The sequence below is a fragment of the Gavia stellata genome, chromosome 11, assembly GCF_030936135.1.
Source record: "Gavia stellata isolate bGavSte3 chromosome 11, bGavSte3.hap2, whole genome shotgun sequence".
Classification (NCBI taxonomy): Eukaryota; Metazoa; Chordata; class Aves; order Gaviiformes; family Gaviidae; genus Gavia; species Gavia stellata.
In genome coordinates, this window is record NC_082604.1 from 27,805,806 (window position 1) to 27,829,978 (window position 24,173).

General features: G+C 43.5%; 1 protein-coding gene across 1 annotated transcript in view; it reads left to right on the top strand.

Annotated features, from left to right (window-relative positions):
- The window catches only part of PPM1L (protein phosphatase, Mg2+/Mn2+ dependent 1L), a 100,467-nt gene extending 77,492 nt beyond the window's left edge, over positions 1–22,975 (top strand). Inside the window, exons 3-4 of the mRNA XM_059822890.1 lie at positions 17,789–17,950; positions 22,571–22,975. Coding sequence (XP_059678873.1) covers positions 17,789–17,950; positions 22,571–22,917 — 509 coding nt within the window. The 3' untranslated portion in view covers positions 22,918–22,975. The remainder of the gene's footprint in view (positions 1–17,788; positions 17,951–22,570) is intronic.
- Positions 22,976–24,173: the final 1,198 nt, after the last annotated feature.

The window sequence follows — 24,173 nt, forward strand, 5'->3', positions numbered from 1 at the left end:
TCCAGGTTTTCCTTCCAGCAGTTTTAGGCAGAAGCCTAGACCTCCTAACTAGGTTTTTCATCCCATTTAGACGGTGTTTGCCAGACACCATCCCGAGTGGATCACTGTTTTGGTTGGACCTGATTAGATGTCCCTCTGCTAAAATCACCATTCTCTGAGTTTTTCTCATCACTAGCCCAGCTCTGGAAAACCAAACACTGACAAGCTGGTGTTATTTTGTCCTATTACTTTGTACTCATGCTGCAGTGCCCTGAAGTACTTAAAATGCTCAAACTACTTATCAACTTTGTTCAGACTCCTACTCAGACTCCCACTCACTAGCAAGACGATTCTCGTAAGCTACTTTGATCTCGAAGGCACTCGAGCAACTTAAAATGCCGTTTGCAGATTGCACATTCTATGTACTTACAGGGCTGTGAGCTTTAGTAACTTCAAGTAATTACAATGCTCTATTACTTTATCAATTATATTCATGCGCTCACCCAGTAAATAAGCCTGATTTTCTTAAACTGCTTTGATCTCAAATGCTCTTGAGCCCCATACAGTGCCATTTACCGACTATGCATGTCACATACTTAAGGAGTCATATGAGTTCTCGAAGGACAGCAGAGTTAAAATGAGGGCGCAGGATATTTGTTTAAACACGTATGACCTGTTTTTAATGATGCATAAAAAATAAGCTTTGAAAGTTGTTGCTTTCTGTTGCTTCTGTTTATCTTTTTTAACGCAGAATTTACCAGTCCAATGAATCATGTAAACCTTTTTCCCTGGTTTGGTCACTTCATCTCTCCAATCACTTCGATTGATAGAAATTCATTAGGAAGGAAAAAATGCAGTGGAGGAAATTACTGACTCCTGTCAGAAGAAAAAGCAAGCATTTTCCTTTATTGAAAACTGGGTGTTTGTACAGAGAAAATAAAGATTATAACTGCTTGAAACACACATTTGGGGATTTATATCATGCAATAAAACAATCATGTGGAAATGAGAAGCTACATAAATAACTAGTTTAGAAAAGTCCCAGCATATACACACATTCAGAATGGAGAGAGAGCGCAGCTTGCTGTAAATAAAAAGCCAGAATTTCAGCTTCCCAGTCAGGTAGAGACACCTCTAGAGATTAAAACACGGAGACGGAGCCCACTCGTCATTCTAATCATGTCACTTGTTTACTACAAAAGCAGAAATGGTGCTACCTGCTCTTGAAGTAAGATCTGATTGTGAGCAAAGCACAGCAAATGGGCAGTTAAATATAATTGCAGCAGCTGTTTGTGATCCCAAGTGCTCCAGATATTCACTGCTCGAGCAGTTGTGTTGGTGACATTTTTCTTTTATTAGTGTTTTTCCATACCGAAGTCAATTTAATGAGAAGATCAAGCTGCTGGTGGCACGTACAAAATGAAGAAAACAATCTTTAAAAATCAAAATGGTGAAAACAAAAGCGATTGGGATGTAAGGGGAAAATATAACTTTGTCTGGCGGGAGACTATGTGAGGCATCAACAAAACCCATGCCGGAGAGCACTGTCAAGGGTTTCATTTCTGTAATCATGAGCCGTTGGAGTTCTGCTACATGTCAGCCAGGGGAACTAGAAGGTTAGATGTTTAAGGTACGTGATACAAGGGGTCAGTAGCCAACTGTAGCAGGGTGCTGGATGTAGGGGAGCACTTCTACAGCAAGGGAGCAGAGCTTTTCCATCCAGGAAACCTTTCCCGTCCCTCTTGGAAGGGCCATTTTCCAAGGGTTCGCAGAGTGCTCACCCCCAGCTAACTCCCTTCGCCCCAGGGATATCTCCCAAAGTGGGTAGAATTCAGCTGCATCCATTTGCCAGAATAAAACAGAACTGCACTAAAATGGTTTGGGCTTCTCGTACAATTTTGCATGTTAATTTGGCCTTTCTAGCAGCATGCAATATTAATAACGTGCAGCTTCGATGGACTTGACATCCTAACGCCTCTTTTCGTAAATCTTTCCCTTTAGGAAATCAGTATATCAGAGCTACCAAATAAAATGAGTTAATCTAAAAATAGTCAAATGTTGACAAGATTTTTAGTGAAGTTTGACTAAGGAAGCTTTCTAAAATGAAAGCAGGCCAAAAGTGACAGATGGGTACAAATCCTCTCATAATCTTTAAATCCCTTAGTTTAAAAAGTGGCATTCTTGACTAGCTAAGGCTGGGTTAATTTTGTGCAAGAATATTTTTTCCCACTGAAGCTTTATAGGGTATTAATCCTATTTCTTCGATTTATAGCATCTCTAAACATCTGGGGTGGTCGGTGACTACTTTGTACAAATACAAGTTTAGGATATTTAAAGGCACTTTGGCATTTAACTGTGGTGTGCCAGGTAGCTAAAGCCTGCTGGGAGCGGGACATGGTTTATTGGGCATGATGGTGTTGGGTTGATGGTTGGACTTGATGATCTTACAGGTCTTTTCCAACCTTAGTGATTCTGTGAGTCTGTGAGATTCTGGTAGTGTTTTTGTCCTGTAGTCAATAGGTTTTTCTTTAATGGATGGCCCCTCTCCCCCAGAGTCCTGTAGGAATTGAGTTTCATTACCGTGCGACAAAAAAGATGAATTTCATTTTTCCCTGCCGTGAAGCAGTCATGAAAGATACTGATATTTAGGCATTGTATCCAGAGCCAGATGTCAGCACAAAACACGTTTTCTTAGCCAATATTTGCCAGGGCACCCCTTGTTTCCTGGAGCCACCTGCAAGAAAAGCGTGTGGCTGTTCCTCCATGCGTCCTCCCGGGGTGGACCAAAAGCTCTTGCCTGGCTGGACCCTGCGCGCCTCTCCCTGTGGGTGCAGTTTGCGTTAGATTTCAGTTGAAAAATCTTAAATACAGTTGATGTGCACCATTGCTTGAGACACTTGCTGTCAGTACCGTAGTGTTTCTTAAAGCGAGTTTTTATGCTAGCAGTCCATGTCCCAAATTGCCTGTATACTCCCATTTTAGCAACAAAATTTATTTTCTGCTGGGATAAAATGGGGTCGTTAGCACCACAATGTATTGCACTTTGTCTCTGGATGAGATGGGGGTTTGTACTCTGCCTTCCCCACCCAGGCCCAGGTGCTGTGCTCTCCCTGGGCGTCGCACGGTCCTTCAGAGCAGGTGATGCATCGTCCTCCACTCCTCACTGCCGGCACGAATTAGTATATAATGAATGGGTAAGGAATTAAATCAACTCCTCATATTCAGCCTGTATTTCTGTGCTTTGCAGAAGACCGGGTCTGGTTTCTCTAGTAGCTGCAGCTGTGAAAACCGGCTCTGAGCGTAAATCCAAGGCTCAGACCTTCATTCCAACTGCAGGACCGCAACCCGGCGTAGATGCAGTCCCATGAGCATTTGCTATTTCTGGCAAAACTACAGAAAAGCAAAAATATCCAAGTTAAACTTCAGCCCGAGAGGTTGGCAACTCCGTCTGCTTCACGCAAATGTCCATGCTAGTGTGGTTGCGCTGGGAAAAGGTGAACTTTCATCATCGGGGGGCTGATGCTGCCCCTCTTTCAATTACTGTGCTCCCTTTCAGGCAGCGCAGGCAGGTGTTTTCCCCCAGAGAAAGTGACTACAAGGAGAAAATGAGAAAATTAAAGCAGTAAAATTGCACCAGAAATACATCCTATAATTTGGGATAATAAATACCTTGCTGGGGAAAATCTTTTTTTCCCACTGCAAAGAGCTTTACCGGCTAAAGTCATCATTATGTTACATCGCAGCAAAGATAAAATTAGTTAACTTTGCTGTGATGTTTATCTCAAGGTGGCTCGTGCACAGCAATAATCCATTAAAAGTGCAGATAGAGATCTGTTTGGTTTGTTATGCCCACCTTCTTTAAAATAAAAAAAGGTATTGTCTTACAATGCACACTCATGCTTGGACCATGCTTTTGGTATGTGAGTGACTAGTCCTCTTCACAGAGGGCTCAGTCTTTGGGGAAATACGAGAACACACTTTCAGTAGTGGTGACTCGTCAGGTGTTTAAATCCTTGTCCTGACAAGGAGCCTCGGGAATATTTCTTTTCCAGTCTCGGCTACAGCCATTACCAGTAAGGCAGGGTATGGGCATGCTCTGCTGACAGCATTGGGAAGAGCAGACCTCTGTAATCTCACGATTATACAGTGATAATGGTCCTGCAAGAATATGTAACATTACCAAATACGAAATGACCTGAGCCTAAAAAATGGTTGGAAAGCTTTATGTAGGTTTTTAGGAGGGATTTAACGAGCAGGAGGGAAAGTCATGCACTAAACACGATAAAAACAACAGTTGCGAAGGCAATGGGTTGCACAGAATATGCAAGAACAAAAACAGAAGAGCCGTAAAGAAGCTGCGAGGAAGAGAAGAGCCAGAAAAGATGTCTTCTTCTGATGAAGAAGCATGTACAGGCAAAGGATGGTCATAGGAAACGATGTGTTTCTAGTATCTCAAGGGATGTTGCTGGGTAGGCGCTCTGTGTGCTGTGGTGAGCACCCCTTGACAGGGGTGTAGCAATCCGGTAAATTTGTTTTCTGATGTCTTGCAAACACATCGGCACAGCAGATATGTAGCTACCAGCGCTCAGATGTGTCGGGGCAACGTTTATTGCTATGCTGGAGGCTTCTGTCTGACAAGGAGAAAACCAGAGTGGCCTGCAGGCCACTGCAGCTGGGGATTTCTCTCAGCTCAGGTTCGGTTTTTAAATGATTTGTAGGTATCTGAACTCAAGAACATCATTTAAAACAACTCCATTCTCTGGGTCTTCTGTTGCTGCAGTAAGAACTCAGTGTTGTGCTTTTTCCAGATAGTACAGTAGGAAGTTTTACTCTTTATAGCCGGATTATTACTGCTGATTTTATTTAATCTCTGCCTTACACCCAACACTTCCTTTGGCATTTTTAATTTCTTTTACACAGTAAAGACACACGTTAAACTTGGTCACTGCAAACCAGTGCTCTGTTTTTCTGCAGAGGACCAGTACCTACAGCAGAAATCACAGGGTAGTCACCAAGGGCAGAATTTGTCTTTTTTCCCTTTCAATATCTGCATTATAGGCAGCCAATTCCGGGCAACTTTTCTAGAGCTCTTCAGTAGTCATTGGAAAGAAACCAGCATTTCTGGTGTGGTTCTTGGGTTTATTTTAAGCATCTACTTTACTATGTGAAGAGTCATATCCTAAACGTGCCTGCAGTTTTCCGTTGGCTGTGAATTAACTTTTGCTCACAGGTAAAATAGAGACAGACAGCTCTAGCTGGGCGCTGAACGCCAGCCTAAGAGTCTCTGCAGGTGTACACATAAACCCATTTAAATTACATTTCAGGGTGTAGCTTCAATGCAAACCGTGCGACCCGCTTATCTCCTATGTTGTGGTCTTCCAGCTTTCTAGAACACTCGCAATGTTTGTAAACAACAGACATGTATTTAAGCCAGCCCAAGCGTGCTGTATTCTTTTGCTCCGTTAAAATAAATTTTTATTATTCATATAATTACAACCTTTCAGCAGAAGCTTGGAGCAGAAATAGCACGTTGACAGGTGCCTACTTGCCTGTGAAATATTCTTCACTTCCTTATCAATTTTTGAAGTAGGTATTTAGCTATTTAAATTTGTCACCTAGCAGTCGATTTTTCAGAACCGACATAAACACTAACAATACTTGGTTCGGGGTATTTGGTAAATATATTTATATATTTGGTAAAACCAAAGAAATTTTTATACATTTGGTGAAACCTCTGTGCAGCATAGGTGCAATGGTGACTCTGCAGGGCTGCGTCAGTTAAGTTAGGGATTTTTTTTATTAATCACGTGAAGTGTTCTCTTCTTACTCAAGCTTATGTAACTATTTTCAGTCTTACTGTATAAATGCCATGTACACTTCACTTTGGTATTTATACACTTGTAGCAATTAAAAAAAATAATTAAAAATTCTACTATTACCAAAGTCCTGCAGAAAGAGAAGAAACCAACACAGCCCTGCAAAGTGCTGAGGCTCAGAAGTGTAAAAGAAAAAGTTTTTTAAACCATTTAATAGTTTCAATACTAATTATTATTAACTGACCGCTTCCTTTCTGTGTATGTATCGACTAAGTCTGGAAAGCATCTTAAGTGCACAAACTTATTGTTAGGTGCTTGCTTAATTCAGTCAGAAATTGTGGTAGAGTTGGTTCAGGTTCGTGCCCGGGGGCGGGGTGGTTTGATGTCGCCTGCATTCGGGAAAGGTTGCTCCTCCAACCTTGTAAAGGGTTTTTTCAGGGGCGCTGCATTATCACTCCCTGGTTGCCGTCTTCCCTGTTTGTATCTTTGGCCTAATGAAAGACTTAAAAAGTATGTAAGCTCTGGAGAATTAAAACCACTGTTTGAGGTTTATTTTGCATAAGTTTGTATTAGATTTCGTTTAAAAACCTGTAGATTGATGTGCACCATCGCTTGGGATGGTCGCTGTCAGTATCGTAGTGTTCTTCCTCAATTTCAGATGCATGTGTTGCACAAGTAGACAGACGTGAGTGTGGATTTATCTTATTTTTTATTATTTATTAGAAAGATATCAGACAGAGATAGCATTTGAAAATGCAGCGCGCTGGAAATTCACTGTCAGCACAGAGGATATCTGTTCCAGACCTCTGGAAGAAAGCCATCCATCTCGGCAGAGGTTTTTCACCTGCTGATGGGCGCAGAGATAAATGCCTGAAATGTCTTGTGAGTAGCAATGAAGGCAGCAAAGTTTGTCCTGCCTACAAACCTGACAGACCATTTGGAGATCCTTATTAAATTTTCCTGCATCATTACCCGGACAAGCATACACAGCATTGCTGTAGCAGAGTGGAGCGGCACAAAATCATCACTGGCTACACCTTTGCAAAACCCTTCATTACGCCTGCAATTGCTAAATTTCAGTATTGAAATGAGTATCTTCAGTCTCGCTGCTCCTAGCTTTGCCATGTCATGTATGAAAAGCTAACATTTGGGTTCTTCTGAAAACGTTTTAAGAGGAGAATCATTGAGAAGAAAATACCTTGTGATAACATCAAGAACATGCACAGGCACGGGGATTTATGATCTCAGGGTGCTGCTGTGTTCTGGACATCGCTTGCGCTCTTGCATGCATCTTTGTGTCATCTGTCCTTGCGCTCTCCCCATTTGCAGCAGCGTTCAGCTCGTGCTAAGCCCTGCTTTGCATGCACAACTGCATTGCACGCCACAATCAATCACTGTTAGCCTTTTCCATTATTTCCCAGTGTTTGAATTATACATGGGGAGATGTAGGAGGAAAAAGGAGCAGGAACAAAAGGAGGCTTTCTGTTCTCAAGCTTTCTTAAAAACCCTATCCATAATCTTTAACAACCCATTAAGGTAAAGAAGTTGGTCATAAACAGGCAAAAACTGGCTCTTCCTCGTGCTGTAATACCTTTCTAACAGTGGCAGTTGCCGAGTCTCAGCAACATCAGTGCTTTTTCCTCCCTCCGTGTGCATCTTTTCCAGGCAGCTCTTGGATTACAGGCTGCAGCCACTGTCTGCCAGCGGCTTGGGCGTATCTTTAGAAGGGTGTTCGCCTGGGCTCCGTCTGCCAGTTGAATTTGCTGATCTCATACAAAAGTTCCCCCCAAACTGTGCTGTCTTCACTCAGCCACATGCCGGGAGGATGATTTCCAAGGTGACAACTCAGCCCTAAAAAAATAGACGTTCAGCAGATGTGGAGGTTTTGCATTTGCAAATGGGCAAAGTAGGGTTTGATACAGACAACTGGAAGATACAGCTGGAAAATATAGAAGGAAAAAAGTACGGTCCAAGGTGACTTTTGGCCGGGTGTTGGAAGATGATTAGCCGCTGAGTTTGATTAACCTGAAAAGGGGAAAAGTCACCAGCTTGATTTAAGCCTCTACCCTTGCTCAGGCCAGCCAGCCTCAATTTACAGCCCAGTAAAATCTGCATCAGCAAATTTTGTGTGTTGGATAACAGAGGGGATGGGGACAGAGTGAGGATGTTGAATTAAATCACAAACCTCCTTAACTGTATGTAATTCCAGTGTGTTATCACTCCTCATCCCTTTTTTCCTCCTCCTCTTGCTCCTGCTCTTCTGCCAGCACAGGAGATACAAAGTAAGATCTCGATCCCTTTGGACGGGGTACATGTTTGTATTTGTAATTTGGTGATACACCTTGGGCACTGAATAAATAACTCTTAAATACTGCCTTGCTGTACAGCTCTGCCCGTATACCAGTAAGTTCCTTATTTGTTCAGGAGTTAAGGCGAGCGATCTGTCACGCGAGTGCCTCAGGGCCAGCTGGAGAGCGCAGCAGATATTTACGGTGGTCCTCCATGAAATTAGCTGCAACCTGCCGCCGATGGGTGTTAGTCCTTCGTAAAACCCAACCCCAGGAGCCGAGGGGTAGTGCAGTCGTAGTGAAAACCATTTGTCGGATACAAGTCCCAGCCGCAACGGGGGTTTTCGAACAGCCCCGTCCAGGCTGAGCGATGCGGAGATGTGCGCAGCATCTATAAGCTCGCCGTTAGTTACACTGTTTGTGAAGGATTTCCTAATTGTATGTCTTGAGTTCAGTTCAGTACCTACCTGCTGACACCTTATTTATAGCTGCTGAAGTCTGGTATTTATGGCTCAGACACCTCAGGAAAGTGCAGGTCAGTTCCTGGGGTTCACATGAAATTTTGCAGCCTTGGTCCTTTAGGCAGGACTGGGATAAAGCCAGAGATGTCACAGGACTCGGCATAAATTGGACTCTTTTAATTATTTTGGTGGGTTGGGTTTTTTTGCAAGTTTTTTTTCATTTTGCTCCTACTTTTTCCATGTGATTACAGGCCTTGTTACAGTTAAATGTCACTAATAAGAGTGCTGAGCACCTAGCATAACATTTTTCAACTAGATAAGGTCAGTCATGGTCTTACGTGGCCTTGTGGGGCAGCGTGTGGAGCAGCGGCATTGCTGACATTATTGCTGACACTTAAAATCACCGAGCATCGGCTGTCCCTGTGCCGCCAGCAGCAAACTTCTGCTTGGCTTAACATGTGGGGTGGATCCTGCAGCAGGTCGGTACCGAACTGACTCACTCGAAGCCAGTTAGTGTCATAAACGTAACACCTTTAATATCTTTGGGACTGTGGTTGTGGAGGGGTTTATTTGTCTGAAATTGCTAAGAGGATGGAATCCCTTTTTTTTTTCTTTTCTTTTGTGTGATCAGTTCTGCAGACTGTGTTTTACATTGAAATTTGGTATATTTCCATAACTGGAAATGCAAAGCTCTAGAAGATTTCTAATGGATCCATAGAAGATCTGTCCTATGGATCACAGAATTTGGGACAAATCTTAACAAAGTAGACTACGCGTATCTCACTGTAAAACTTTTAGTAGCTTTTATTTGTTTTTAAACTTTGATCCAGCTCTTCCTTAGAAAAGTTAAGGTGGTCTTATTTTAGAGAATACCCTTATCTTTCCCAATGAAAAATGTACAACTTCTTCCTGAACACCCTAGGTTCATGGGAGCAGATTTTGTTAACGGCTTGGAAGGGTCGTGGTATCCTCCGGCTCCTCTTCTGCCGGCCTTTTGACCCGATAGAAATCCCACCGCTTTGTTCTGAGATTGCTCAGCACGGTTTCCGAGCTAAACGAAGCCAAGCTAGTTACTGCCTTGGGTCAGAGTTGCTCGGATCCCCTAGGGATGCCTCCAGTTCAAAGGAGATAAATTACACGAAATTGCCCATAAATTTTAGTTCTGCTGTAGGGGTCTCGGAATTGGGGAAAACATGTTCAACAACAGATTGGGGGGAAAAAAACCCAGGTGTAATTCTTACTTGAAAGCAATAACTTCTGTTTGTCAGTTTATACAACCTGTGCTTTTCAGGTTGGTTTTTTTCCTGACACAGGGAAGTGTCAGCAAGAGATTTCTTTTCCTCTCATGTGCAGACCTTAGCGTAGGCATTTTTTCTTGTCGTGTCGCTGCAAGGCTGCACGGGAGGTTTAACTGCTGCAGAACGCCCAAGCCCGTCCTCAGAGGAGATTGCACGTGTGGTTCTCTGCACTTTAATTACCCTGGTGACATGAAGACATTTCTAACCAGAAAAAAATAAACCGTTTTCAACGTATTTCTACTTCTAGCGTATTAAATGGCTGAGTGGGATGTTCAGGTGAAACTAAATATGGGAGCGATGCCAAGAAAATGACTTTTGAACTGAAAGGGAGATTCCCTTTGTATTAAGATTATTTTTCATAAGGATAAGAAATTAATCATGTGGCGCTAGGATAGTGCGAAGGCGGGAGCGCTCCCCGTTTCCGCAGCGGTATTGATGAGGCAATGTCAGAGCAGTCTGGATGATGGAGAGGCTGCCCAAAAGGGTTTCCGTTCTTCAGTAATTAACTTTTGATACCTGATGCACAAAACTTCCTTCCAGCTCCTGTTTTCCTACCTGGAAAACACTTTTAGGTATTTTTTACATAGCTGAGTTGGAACATCTATGTGAAACTGTTAGTCTGTAAATATATCCCAAATATGATGAATATAATATGATTACTGGTAAACAGGGTGAGTTATATATACATACTCGTCGATTAGCCAGGAAAATAGGATCTATCTAAATAAAAATACAACATGATTCTCTGTTTCAAATACAAAATCTTAAAATAGTACTGCATGCAGCAGGTAGGAATTGTTTCATGGTGGAAATTAAGCTACAATCTTACAAAGATTTGAAGTAGTTTCTATGTATTTCTAAGAATCCGATGTTTCTTTTAATCTATTTTAAAAGGAGGAGTTCTTTTAATTTTGGGGGGGAAAAACAATTATGTTGTGATGATTAAGGAATTACGAGACCTTCAGTATTCAGAATGGTTATTTTTAGGTTCATGCTTTACAGAACTGACTTTTGCAGAAGAATTTTGTTAACTGAAAGAAAGGGCAGGTGCAGCCCATGCGTAGGAAACACCAGCACTGAGGGGATGCTGTATGATGCATAGGCTGTTCAGTCCCGTATACCTTGCAAGACATTTGAGGAAAAGGAGGTGGGTGCTTTAAAAATGCACATGTATTTTTGAAAGGTATTGTGAGTGATCAGCAGTTTATTTCATTCGCAGGTGGTTAGCCCTGTAATTTGCTGAAATTGTATATTTTGGAGATTATAATAGCATTTCCTCTAATCTGCATGGCTTCCACTAAAAGAAATTGTGTAGCTATTTAAACATTTCAGTAACCTATAAAGGAGTAAAGGATGAAGAAGTGCTGATGAGCACAGTTAGCTTGGCCTTTCACAAAATCTTTGATGAAGGTAGGATGTCATTAGAGAAGTTGAAAATGCACCTGAGAAATGGCGCCTTGGATCAGAAACCAACCAAGGAGGAGGCGCGCAGATCGTTGGCATCCAGCAAAAGGTCCATCCCAGCAAAAGGTTTTACAGTGATCCCACCCCAGTTACAGGTTGTTGGGATCATTTTTGTTTGGAGAACTGTTGTTTTCAGTACCTGGTTTGTCCCTCTTCCATGCAAACATGGTGGTTTGGGGAGCATCAGAGCAAGGAAAGGGCTTCAGCCCCTGCAGTTCCCACAGTTCCTCTCACTGTCATAGCACGAGTGAAACGTGAATGTCTGCTGCTTGGTTTTATTGTTGCTTATCTTATAGATAAGCACTGGATGATTAGATTTATTTTTATGGCCTTGGATTAGAATTGGTGGGTCACTCGGAGGGCACGCAGAGGCAGCGTTTCATGAATTTGATGGTCTCACACCACTTTTTATCCATATTCCTGGCAACTGGGAAGGAAGAGACTCCCTTACCCTCCCTCATATACTTACTTACGGTGTATTTCTCAGTCTTGCCTATTCCAAAGGCTATAATCAAAGTTTTATTTGCGTTACCTGAGGGGTATGTGCAGAGCATGTAAAATAGAAATTCAGGAGACACATGGCTGGTCTCGGTGGGAGGAACTGAGGCAGATGGGCACAGAGGACAGCTATATTAATGATAAAAACATCACGTATCTGCCCTGAAAACTACTGGAGTCTTATTGTTTAGGATTTAAAGTCCCTGTAAGGCAAGTGGAAATGCATGGTCTATAAATGAGAAAGGACCTATATGCAGTGTGAGTCGCTAGTGGAGTGTAAATGTAAATCTATATTTTCATTTATCCCACTTTTTGCACTGTTCTGAGTAATTCTGTTTCCTTCTGGAGATTATTGAAGCTCGAAAATACTAGTTCTTGCCTAATTATTGTGTGAATTCAGGCTTGACCACTGTTGAAAAAAAGATGGGAAGGGGGTTTTTGAGTTGTTTTTTGTTTGTTTTTTAATCAGTCCAGCCAAGTATGTACCAAATTTCTTGACCTGCAGTTGCTCTGAATGCATTTCTGCTCAAAGAGTATGGGTAGACCTCTAGCCTCCAGTGGTCAGGCATCACGGGAGTGCTATTGTACACCATCAGTTTGTGAAAGGGGAACCAGACTTAACCAAAAAGCGGTTGTGTGGGTTGATTTAACATACCTCCCACCCAATGTGGAGTCACTGATAAGGCAGGACTGGTCTGAGCAGCTATTCCACTGTCAATTCATTACCCAGGTAAGGGAACCGGCTGCTTCAAACCTGCTGCTATTTTCAAAGATACTGTCAGTGCAGGGCTCATGCTGTTTACGTAGAAATTTTCCCCAGGTCTATGTTTGACTCTACGAAACGCAGACTGCGAAAGCCGTGGCCATCCGAGCTGGTGCAGGTCCAGGCACTCAGGATATTCCCTTTCTAATTAAGGTTACTGGGGATCTTTTTCCCCGCAGCTTTACAGTGGTCCCAGCTGGCGCAGCCCACCTCCTCCTCCTCCTGCAGACCATCTCAGAGATGAGATTAGACCAATTTCCTGTTGCACAGACTTCTGTTTAACACAGACGAGCTGTCACAAGCCCTACCTGTGCGAGAATTAATGTAGCTTTTAGCCCTCTGGGGTTTAATGCTTTTAGGCCAAACGCTAAGAGGACAGTGTTGGTCTCTCCAAAGATAATGATGATGGTCTCTGGTTTTGAGGTCATCGTTCTGCCAGTTTTCTTCTTTTCCCCTACGGAGCAAAGCTGAGTGAAACTCCACATCGGATGTGTCAGAAAGGGGAGACGAGGCAGCAAAATGTTCTGCTCCTTCTGCCATGGTGGCACCACAAGGTGCCTGATGGGGCTTTTCAACAACTCGAGGTTCGAGGGCAGCATCTTGGGATGTTGGAGTGGGAAATGATGCCCGGGAAACTCATGGGAGAGAACTTATGGCACTGGCCACCCCATCCAAACCAGGCTGCAGGAGGTGGGCGGTGAAAGTGTTGGGATAAATATCTGCAAAGAAAACAGGCTGACCCTTTAGTTGAGAGAAGAGACCCCTCCAGGGTGGAGAAGCAGGCGCGGAGGTCTGTATGGAAACACGGGTGATGTACGTGTTTGCAGACGAGGCTACGCAGAAGCAAGCCTAGGGAGCGGCCTGGGGGCTGGTCAGAGGCTGGACTTGAGAGAGGAGAGGGATGAAGGGGTCTACAGAGATGCTTGTGATTAGAGAAGCAAAGGGGAAAACTAGGAGACAAGAGTGTCTCATCAGCCGAGAAGAAGTGCTGAGCTGGCTGTGCTGGAGGCAGGTACGAGGGATGAGAGAAGCTCGATGGCTGTGCTGCAGCTGGAAGACGCTGTTACGGTACCGGCAGAAGTCGTTTCGATGGCGAGCCTGGGGCAGAGGCTGCGTTGGAGGAGACGTGGCGTGGAGCTGGAGGGAAAGAAACCTCTGGCAGTGACTGCAAACGGCATCTGCAGTGAGCTCACAGGTGAGAGAGGAAAGCAGTGATAGCCATAAAAATCATCAAGGGTAATGATGGTTTTTTAGAGAGGGGCATTAAAAAGATGCGCTGCAAAAGAAAAGACCCAGAGAAGCAGTAACGAATACAAAATGTTAAAATCAATTCACTAGAGTAGGAAGACGGGTCGATGGGAGGCAGCGCACGAGGAACCTCAGCATGTGTTGTGCAAATGGGGAAGCAATGGTTAAAACGTAGGAGGGGGAAGTCTTGTTTCTCAGTGTTGTCTGAGAAAGAGAGTGTGCAAAGAGCCACAGAAGAGGTGGGGGAGGACTGGGAAAAGCAGTGAGAAGGCACGTGTGGGAAGGGCAGCTGTTCAGGAGGGAGAGCCGTGGCCAGGGACTTCTGCGTTTAAGAGCGTGAGGTAAGGGCAGGGTGGAGGTGTGATTTCTCACCAAGGGACGGCCAAAAATTCAGGGTCGAAGAGAGTGATGAGGGGGAAGAGGAAGGGAAGAGGTTACATGTGCTGATGGCCTGAAACCTGTGGGGTATGCAAGGCTTGGAAAACAGAAGGAAAACTCAGCAAAGAGGGAGAAAAGAAGCGACGTAGTGAACACCCGGTGAGATTAACTGCACTTTTGCTAATGGGTGAGGATGAAACGAGGGCAATGGGGGAATCTCAACCAACTTGGGCCATCCGGAGCCCAAGAGCTCTGGTCCTCATCCCGAGCTGCCCCGCCAGCGGGGATTTGGAGCCAGGCATCAGCAGGATTTTTTGATGCCACACACGAAACACGAGATCTCCAGCAGCTGCAGGGTGAGCTGGATCACGCCTGGGCTCTCTAGTGCCTTTTAATATATTAATCAGGTCTTGTTTGCACTCTGGTGACTTTTCCTCCTTTCGATAAAGCAGTTATCTAAAAACTGGTAGAGCCGGTGCAGCCTTGACTTTTACAAGGTGCCTTGTCCAATACTAAAATACAACACCAATAATCTTACCTGACTTAAAAAAAAACCCAAACAAAAAAACCCCACCCCTATCTCTGCAGGCAGTATAGTACGGGTTTTAAATTTTCTGGTGATTTTCTTTGTAAACTGCTCAGCAGGGTATTATTCAGGCAGCTGCATCGAGGGACTAAATATAACATGTGTTCTCAATTTTAGACCCTTTATGTTGGGAATTTTCCGTTGTGCAATTGCATTAAATCTGAGGCAGCTGACAAGAGCACGATGTTTTCTAACTCTACACAAGGTTAAATGACTGAAATAAAAATAGATGGAAAAGAAAACAAAGTAAAATAAGTTTGTTTTCTCATGTAATGGCAGGCGGTAGCATGAGGTCAGGGACTTAACGATAGCTCAGCCATCAGTCAGGGACCATGAAACAACTGATCCTTCCTAAATCACTTTGGAAAGTCTCTCCTGTTTCAGACGCTCGTTCTCTTTCATTCAGACAGATCATACAACCAAGAAGACTGTGTTCAAAGTTATCATTTTTATATAAATTGTGGTAATAATGACTATATTTGTGAAGCATTTTCCTTTCTAAACACCAGGGCTCTAGGATGTTATTTGCAGTTATTTTCCTTACTAGGAAACGTATGATTTTTACTACTGCCTGTAGGAAAAATACACGCTGGGCTGGTGTCACGGGAAGGGGGAAGGCAAGCTGCGGAGCAGCAGAGTGGTCTTGCACACAGGAGAGCTGATGAATTTCCAAAGGCGGATGTCAGGCCAAGGCGGCAGCTAGAGGTAAAGCCGGGAGCTCTCCTCTTCAGAAAGAAGCATCGGTTGGGTGGTGGCTCACGGAGGTTTGCAGCCTCGTGTGCGGCGCGTGGGTCCCTCTTTGGCAGCACGCCGGGATCCTTCTGGAGTTGGTTTTGGCTCTCTATTCCCGTCCAACAGGGCTTTCACTTTTGCCCCCATTTTACACCTCACAGGTTTTGTTTTCAAGCCAAATTGCAAAGGGGGCTGTTCTTTTCCTCTCTGAAATTTAGACAAAATGTCAGACCAGCTTCAGCAGGTACCAGCCCTCTAGTCTCTTGCAGATTGTCAGCACGATGCTGCTTGAACATTTGCTAAGGAGAGTTTCATAAATGTAAGCAAGGGATGGTGCCATTTATTGCTATAATATTCTTATTGAACAGAGCTTTATGCATTTGCAGAGTTACTAGCTTTTGTTCAGGTAGAGAATGAGTTGACCCCAAATGCGAAATCCCATTTTGTTCTGCTGAAATGACCAGCTGCACCCCACTACAGTAGTTTTTACCCTCGTTATTATTTTGTTGTCTTTGTGTTTTGGATACTGGCATTTTAACTACCAAGTCCTGTGGCGGTAGAGCGGGTCTGTTCACCAGGTTGCTAAGGCTGGACCCCCGCATCCGAACAGGGTGGGCATCAGGCTGGCAGGTGCCCCTTTCAGCACAGCCCTCTTCACACCCTTCGGCGCAATCTCGTTCAGTCTTCAGAGGAGGTATTTCTGGAGCAGGCAGCTCATTTTGCTGGGCTCCTCGGGTGATCCTGGTGGACAGGTTCCTCTGCACGTCCTGTCGTTAGATGAGCCATTAAGTTGTGCAGTTAGCAGGGGGGTTTAGCCACAAATGGGAAACTATATCCATTTAGGTCTGCAATGTGTCAGTCAATTGCAAAAAATTTTTTATGTATATATGCCTGTCTCGTGAAAAAATAGCTCTAGTTTAGAGCTGTGCAAGACAGACCATTAAGTTAAAAATAAATCTTCAGAACACAGTGCATCTAAACACAACTTGTTTATTACTGGCTATTTTATTTATACCAGTCATGGGATATTCAACTACTGACATGGGAACAGCAAAACATAGTTTTTAATTCTGGGTTTGGACAGCGACGCAACAAGCAGCAGCTATGAGAATTCAGCTTTAAGAGCACAGAGCATAGACTTAAACCCCAATATAGCTCCCCAGGAGCAAAACCAGGGGTCAGGATGCCACTGATGGTAGGCAGCGCTGGAATGCCCCCTTGCCGGCATTTTCATTAAAACTGCGTCTTTGTCTGATGAAAACGTACAAGCAGGGACACGTTGCTTTGTAACACTTCTGTCGGTTGAGTTTCATCGCTGGGGCCCTGAGTGCTTCTTCCAGAGCACCCCAGCTGTGGATGCACCTTTTTTTAAAATGAATAATCCGATGTAAATTAACAAAAGAGGTGAAAACTCAACCGTGTGCTGCTCTGGTCTACCTAAAAGGAAAAGAAAGCACCCACTAAGTTAATTTTATTTACTTTTGAAGGACACTAGAGTACCTTTCATAAAAATTTTAGCAGCACCATGTAATCTCAACTGAGTGCCAGGCATGTTCTCTTTTAGTGTTTATTAGTGTTTATCTAAAAACTTACTTGCCATCTTTCTGTTCTAAAATATGAATGAAATTGTGACATCTGGTCCAAAGCCCATGCAAGGAATATTTGTAATAGCTGGAGTTTTTATGAATACAGCTCGCACTAGCTAGAAGGGGAAAATACAGAAAAGGCATGGTCTTAATGGGCTCTGCTTTGCTCAACATTCATTCCACTTAAATGAGGAAAATAAAAACTATAGCGTTCTCACTTGAAAAACAGCCAATTTTTCCAATATTTTCCTGCTACCTTAGCCAACAAATACTATGCCTGTTAGATACAGTAGTCAATGACTAATGACATTTTCTGTGCATTTAAAGGTTAAAATAATTAAAAATGTCAAATCTTTTCCTCTTTTCAATTAAAAAAATTAAAAACTGACCTCAGTGCTTGAGGGGATGAGGGGAGAGAGCTCTGTTTTACCCATGCACGCTCCAGTGCAGTAGTTTCAGTTCACAGAAGCTGTGAGTGGGCTCTGGGGCTAATTTGTACTTTTCTCTTCTTACTTTCCTTGGCCATTAGGAAAAGCCGGCTCTCAGACGGAGACTGGAATACAATCCTCCCCCTTCAGCCCCTCTCTGCTATTATTAATAGGAAGAACATTTTCTTGCTAATAATTTTTTTATATATATATATCTCCCCCATATATTTGTTTTGCTTCCCACTCCCTTCTATTTTTTCCAGGTACAACTTGTTTGATCGCACTGTTGTCGGATAAAGAGCTCACAGTGGCCAACGTTGGCGATTCGCGAGGAGTCTTGTGTGACAAGGATGGGAATGCTATCCCCTTGTCACACGATCATAAGCCCTACCAACTGAAAGAGAGGAAGAGGATTAAAAGAGCTGGTGAGTTGTAATGGTTTTGCTTTGGGTTGAAGGTTCATCTTTTGTCTTTTCGACTCTGTCAATAATATAGACTTTTCCCCTGAGAGAGACCAAAAAGTACTAGACTGAGGCATCAGCAGATAAAATCTTCCATTACTAATACAGCACTTTGCAGTGGGATGTCATGGTGCCGACAGAGAAATGGAAACAGATTGACCTATCCCTTAATGAGCCAGTGTCGGAGTAAGAAGAGCAGCCTTCATCTTCAACAGCCAGTTGACCGTCCCGGCCAGTTCCCTTGTGATCTCTGCAGGGAGCAAATTAATAAACAGGAGTAGCAGTGTTACAGGCTTCTTCACACCAAACCGTATCAGCAGCCTTTATGTGAGAGGCTGGGTCTGAACCTGAGTGCGGTTTAGTTCCTAAAATAAGCAGAGCATGAATCTAATTCATCAAAGCTATTTTTTGTTCCCATATAGTGACTGCTAATGAGCACAAACATGTAAATTGTAGCAGGGGTACAGGGAAAGAATATAGCAAACAGCAACCTTTCTGCAATAAATCTTCCTCACTTTCATCACTTGTCAGTTTAGCGACCTCCTGGGCTAGAAGTTACATTTGGATCATCAAGTTTAATAGCCAATCCTCCATGAATTTGTCAGAGTCTCTTTTGAACCCATTTCTGGTTTGGCTCCCGCAGCAGCCTGCAGCAGCAAATTATTTGACGAAGAAAAAAAGTTCCTCTTGTTTGTGTTAAACCTACCGGTGAGCATTGCCTCCAGAGATGCATTGCCTCTCTGCCTCCACGTCTTCAGCTGTAAAGTGGAAATAACAAGTTTTTCCCTGAGTATAAAACATTTTTAGAACCAACATGTTATTAATACGCTCACACCAGCATAAATGCCCGTACGTGCGCAATGTGCGCTTTCCTCTCCGTTTGTTTTTTATTGCCGAGGAGGTGTAAGAGCAGTGGAGATCCTTCCCACTGCTAGACGGAGAGCCGAGGTCACGTACGTTCCCCAAAGGGGAAGAAAAAGTATACAGATCCTCAGAAGGAGGAATAGGAAAATCTTGGTCTCACTTTGCTTCAACTGTGTACTTGGGGGGTGTACTTGGGGGATTTATCAATAAAATCTGGAGATTTTTCTGTAAAATTGCTTCCTTCTTAGCCACGTCCAGGGCCTTTGTGCAATTGTTCACTTAGAGAAGGCCTTCACTTAGGAGAAAAAAAATAATTTGGGCATTTCTTTTGTGTAGAAGTGAGGCTTTGTAACACAGCAACAGGAAAAATGAACCTGGATTTTTGCAGGAAGTTCCAACTTTGGAAGAAATTATTTCAATAGACCAGTAAATGTTACAACTATCTGCAGCTAAATAGCCAGCCTAGTGACTTAATGGATTCAGTTCTCTGTTACCCATTGCCCCATTGTTTTATCATGATTGATATGCCTCACAGTGCTGTTAAAAACATACAATCCAGTTTATACTACTGCCGGATACTTCTACATGTTGGAACATCCCTTCTTTACATACAGTAAGTGTAAAATTGAAGCAAAGTGCCCAAACGGAATTATCAAGCCTACGTTGCTACTGTGACAAAAGTACCTGACTTTTTTCCACCTTCTAGATACTTTCCTGTCATGTACAAGTGAAGAAAGCGACAATAACCACATCATTATGTTACATTTCGGTTTTCCAACTTTACATTGCGCCATCAAGCTGCACTGTCCAGCGCCCTATAGGTAGTTATAAAACGATGGCACATTTGTGTTAGTAGGATTAGATTTCATTTAAAACTGAAATGCATATAGCCACGATTGGGAAAATATCCTTCAAACCTCAGTCTGATATAAATCAATTTGAGGCAGCCTGAAACAGCAGCTCAAAGAAAAGCGTGACTTGGCCGGTGCATTTCAGCGGGGCGTTAACATTGGGATGACAACTCTAAACTAATCCGTCATTTTTTGCTGCCGTGGTGGACGTTAAGGAGCCTCGCTGATTGCTGCTGTCAGTGGGTGGGGAATGATTTCAGCCCCTCTCTTTTCCCCGCTCCCAGCAATTGCGTACAAAGTCTTAGTCAGCTCACAACCTGAAAAAAATTTCCGTTTATCAGTCCGACGGGACTCGAGCAGCTCTCGCACTGAAGCCCCAGAAGCTGACACTCGGGTTTCTCCTGGGAGTTCCTGCAGCGCAGCGAGAGGTCACTGGAACAGAAGTCTGCAGCCAAATGCCAAAAGGAAAGAGAACAGCTAAGAGAACAGGGCAGGGCCCTCCATTTTGAGCTGAGGCGCTGCATCCTGTGGAATTACTTGCTCTGCAGCATGGCTGGGCAGTTACCAGCACCAGTGACAGGGGTTTTGTCAAGACTGACTGTTATTTTCACAAGAGGCTGGCTGATGCACCCTCACGAGTGCTGTGGTGCTGTTGTCTCGCAGCTGAATGAGACCGGGGTCCCACCACTCTGACCCTGTGGGATAGGGGAATGTGTGTCCTGCAACACAAGGATGCTGGTTTCCCCAGAAAACACAAGGACTCTCCTGATCAGGAGCTTGAGCGACGCATATAGTATCAGCGTAAGACAGTGGCCTTGAAACAACCGTGGGTTTGGCTTGTGAAGAAACACTCAGTTGCAGAGCCACAAGGTGACTGTCACTGATAGAAATTCACCTTGAACATAATCCTCTGAGCTCAGCTCTTGCTAACATGCAAAATGTTTGTGCCATTGCCAAAAAACTTCTATTTCTTTAATGTCTTTTCTTCTCCAGTGGCAGCCAGTGCTGCAGAATGTTTGCTTTTCCATGAGCATTTTTATGTGTTCTGTATGGATGGCTTTATAAAAGGAAATACTAGCAGTGCCAACAGACACTTCAGCAAACCACAGGAATTCCGCTTGGGCCGTAGGCAGTTGCAGGTGCCACGTGAGAACGGCACTGAAAATCACTTTGCACGCATAAGCTCGGCCTGCAAAGGCTAGAGTAAGTGTGCTCAGTGGGTCAGCAGCATCAGCTGTCTCCTCTGCAAGTGCAGTAACGGGTGCAGGCATTGCTGTCCTCTAATTCTGTGTAAAATGGCTACTTAAAACTGCCTCTTCTGAATTGCATTTTGCTTCCCTTGTCATTCCAGTACGTGCACACGATTACACACCAGTTACTATAGTCCCAATCGCTTACGAAACGCCCCCCTGGGCTGGTGAGTAGGTGGCTGTGTCACGTTCAACCTCAAAACCTGCAGCAGCCGCCGAACGAGGTTTGTTTGACCACACATCTAAAGAGGAGTTGCAGTAGGCTCCCCAGTCCTTCCTTTTTTTGACTATAGAAGGAAACATCCTCATAATGGAGACTCCGTAGAAGTATTCATGGAAACACCCAACTAAAAAGTTTTTTTCTCTGCTGGTTTTAACACAAAACAAGTTTTAAGCTTTAAACAACAACGAGCCATTAAATGAAATGTAGTTTCACCTGAAAGCAGAAGGAATTTACAGATTAGATCAGCCAACCAGGAATGGAAATGCTATCGTTAAGATTTAGGTGACTGACAAATAACGCATAGGCTGAAGTGCAGAGCTGAAAACATTCTCATAACTACAAAGAACAAAGACATTTATAAGAGCACCAAAGCAGACAGCTTGCAGATATAAAAGACAACAGTTCACCTAATTTTGTCATATATTTTAATGTTCCATGTTTGCAAATTATTTGTCCTCAAGTGACTTTTCATTCATGTGAAGATGACAGGAATACTGCTCTGAAACAGTGCCGACAGCGGCACGCAGATGCACGCACAGGAATTGAAGGTGCCTCAATTTTACTCTTTTGACCTTGAACACGGTGTAGTTCCCTCCCTGGCACAATCAGACTGTGGAGCAGCCAGGTGCTGGCTGCGTCAGAGTCATCGATTTCAGTGCAAAACGTATCTCACTATAAGCAACCCCTCAATAAAATATATTTTCAAAAAGTAGTAGCTTTAATCCTGGTGATGGTAAAATCAATCAGTCAGATCACACATTGCATTTTTCTGACTTGAAGTAAAATTTTGTGATTGGTTTGTTCACAACAGTTTTTTGGTCCTTTTCGACACTGCTCATTCAAGGCAGTTTGATAGAGGAGCCTATAAATGTTTCTGCACTTGCTTCTTCGCTTTATGCCTTAAAAGTGAGACGTGAGTCGTACTGCAGGGTGTTTGCAGTGTTGTTTCCTTCATAGATGATCTGAGTTGGGGAAAACGTCAACCACACAGAAAAAGGAGGTGTTTACTAACACAAGAATATGAAGATTTGCTTTCAGTAATTTTGTCTTAACATTGCCGTAAGGCTTTCTGAACAGTAAGTTGTGTCATACAGGAATACCTCTGTTCAGTAAATTGTCGGTCTCTCTGGGGGAGTAGAGAGCACGAAGCTGCTTCGTTTGAAAGCAGAGCCATTCCCGACTGCTTCAGCTGTTTCCACAGCACTAGCAGCCAAAATCCGGCTCTTCCCTGCAGCACTCTGAGATTTACTAGAGGCGTCTCCTGCTCTTTGAGATGCGTAACATCTGTATAACCTCAGGATACTGCAGGATGAATTTTTGGGTGGGTCTGGCAGGAAGCCAGAGAAATGCTTTAACTTTTAAAAGAACTGCTCTAAGTGTTGGTGTTTCTCTCCAGGTGGTTTTATCAGCTTTAATGGCTCCTGGCGCGTTCAGGGGATCCTGGCCATGTCCCGCTCCTTAGGAGATTACCCTCTGAAGAACCTGAATGTTGTCATTCCCGACCCCGATATTCTTACCTTTGACCTGGACAAACTGCAGCCAGAGTTCATGATCTTGGCGTCGGATGGTCTGTGGGATGCTTTCAGCAACGAGGAAGCTGTCCGATTCATCAAGGAACGCTTGGATGAACCACACTTCGGTGCAAAGAGTATAGTTCTACAGTCCTTTTACAGAGGCTGTCCTGATAATATAACAGTGATGGTGGTGAAGTTCAGGAATAGCAGCAAAACGGAAGAACAGTAATTACCAGTGGTTCTCTGCCTCACTCTGAACTTAAAACAAACTCTTACATTTTAAACGTAGTAGAAAGCTCTAGTAAATACCGTGAAGATTCTACACAAAAGGAACAGATCCCGCTGGTCTTTGTTCTTTGCTTAACAAAAGGAGCAATACAACAAATGCATTCTAAGTGATTATAAGAATTAAGTTTGTTCACATGTCCCTGTCTCCTGTGACCTTGCTGCTCCTTAGAAACTAACTGTAATCTTCCATTTCAGAATTTCCTTTACAAATCCTCTGTAGAGTTTTCATTTGATTCCTTACCTCTCGTTTCTGATAGTCAAAGGTTCGTTCAGGTGCACAGCAGGGTCAGGGCAGTGCTGCCGCTTAACAGCAAGTGACAGGAATGATGCTGCTTTTCACTCGTAGGTGTGACTCTTCAGAATGATGCTCTCATGTTTCTCATCTCTTTTCTTTTTTAATCTGCAGTGATAAGGTTGTATAGGGAAAGGTTTGCGATTATTGGCCTGTTACTGATACGAAGGAGGAAGAGGAGCCAACTGTCAGCCTGCTACCACAGAACTGGCTCTCTCGCTTTGATTAACCTCCCCCCCTTAAATAAATCCCCGCCAAGCATGTGATTAGGTATAGTTACCGAATTACCTGAAGCCACATGTTTATTCAGTCTGTGCATTGCTCTGATAACATTTCTTCTATGCCATATTGTATTCAAGCCAACTAATGTTAAACTCCAGCAAAATACTCTGAGGTCTGACACCTTCTATATCAAAAAATAGCTCTGTTGTGATGGAAGAATGGCTGTCATTCACCGAGACTCACCCTTACCTTAGTTTTTTGGCATGGACTTTTCATAGGCATGTAAAGAAAGTAATGCAAGATAAAATTAATTTCATTAGTGACTGTCTGGAAAACTAATCAAAACAGGGCATTCCTTAGAGCTACCTAGATGGAAGTCAAGCCTACTAAAAACTGCCTTGTACCACTGCAGATTAATTTGTGGTGTTAACCCCGGGGAAGACCACTTTAGAACCATTTTTTGGTATAATGTATAAATGCCAGGCAGTGTCATTGCACTGTAGAGATGAAAGCTTGTTTTAAATCTAGATAGAAATATGTTTAGATCTAACTTTCAGTATTTAATTGTATTTGGAATCTGTGACTACTGTAGGTTTAAACAATGACAGTGAGTTTGCTCTGTGTCCGGTAACTTAGCTGGCTGCTTCATGACCGAGGGGCAGCAGTAGCAGCGTGACAGGGCA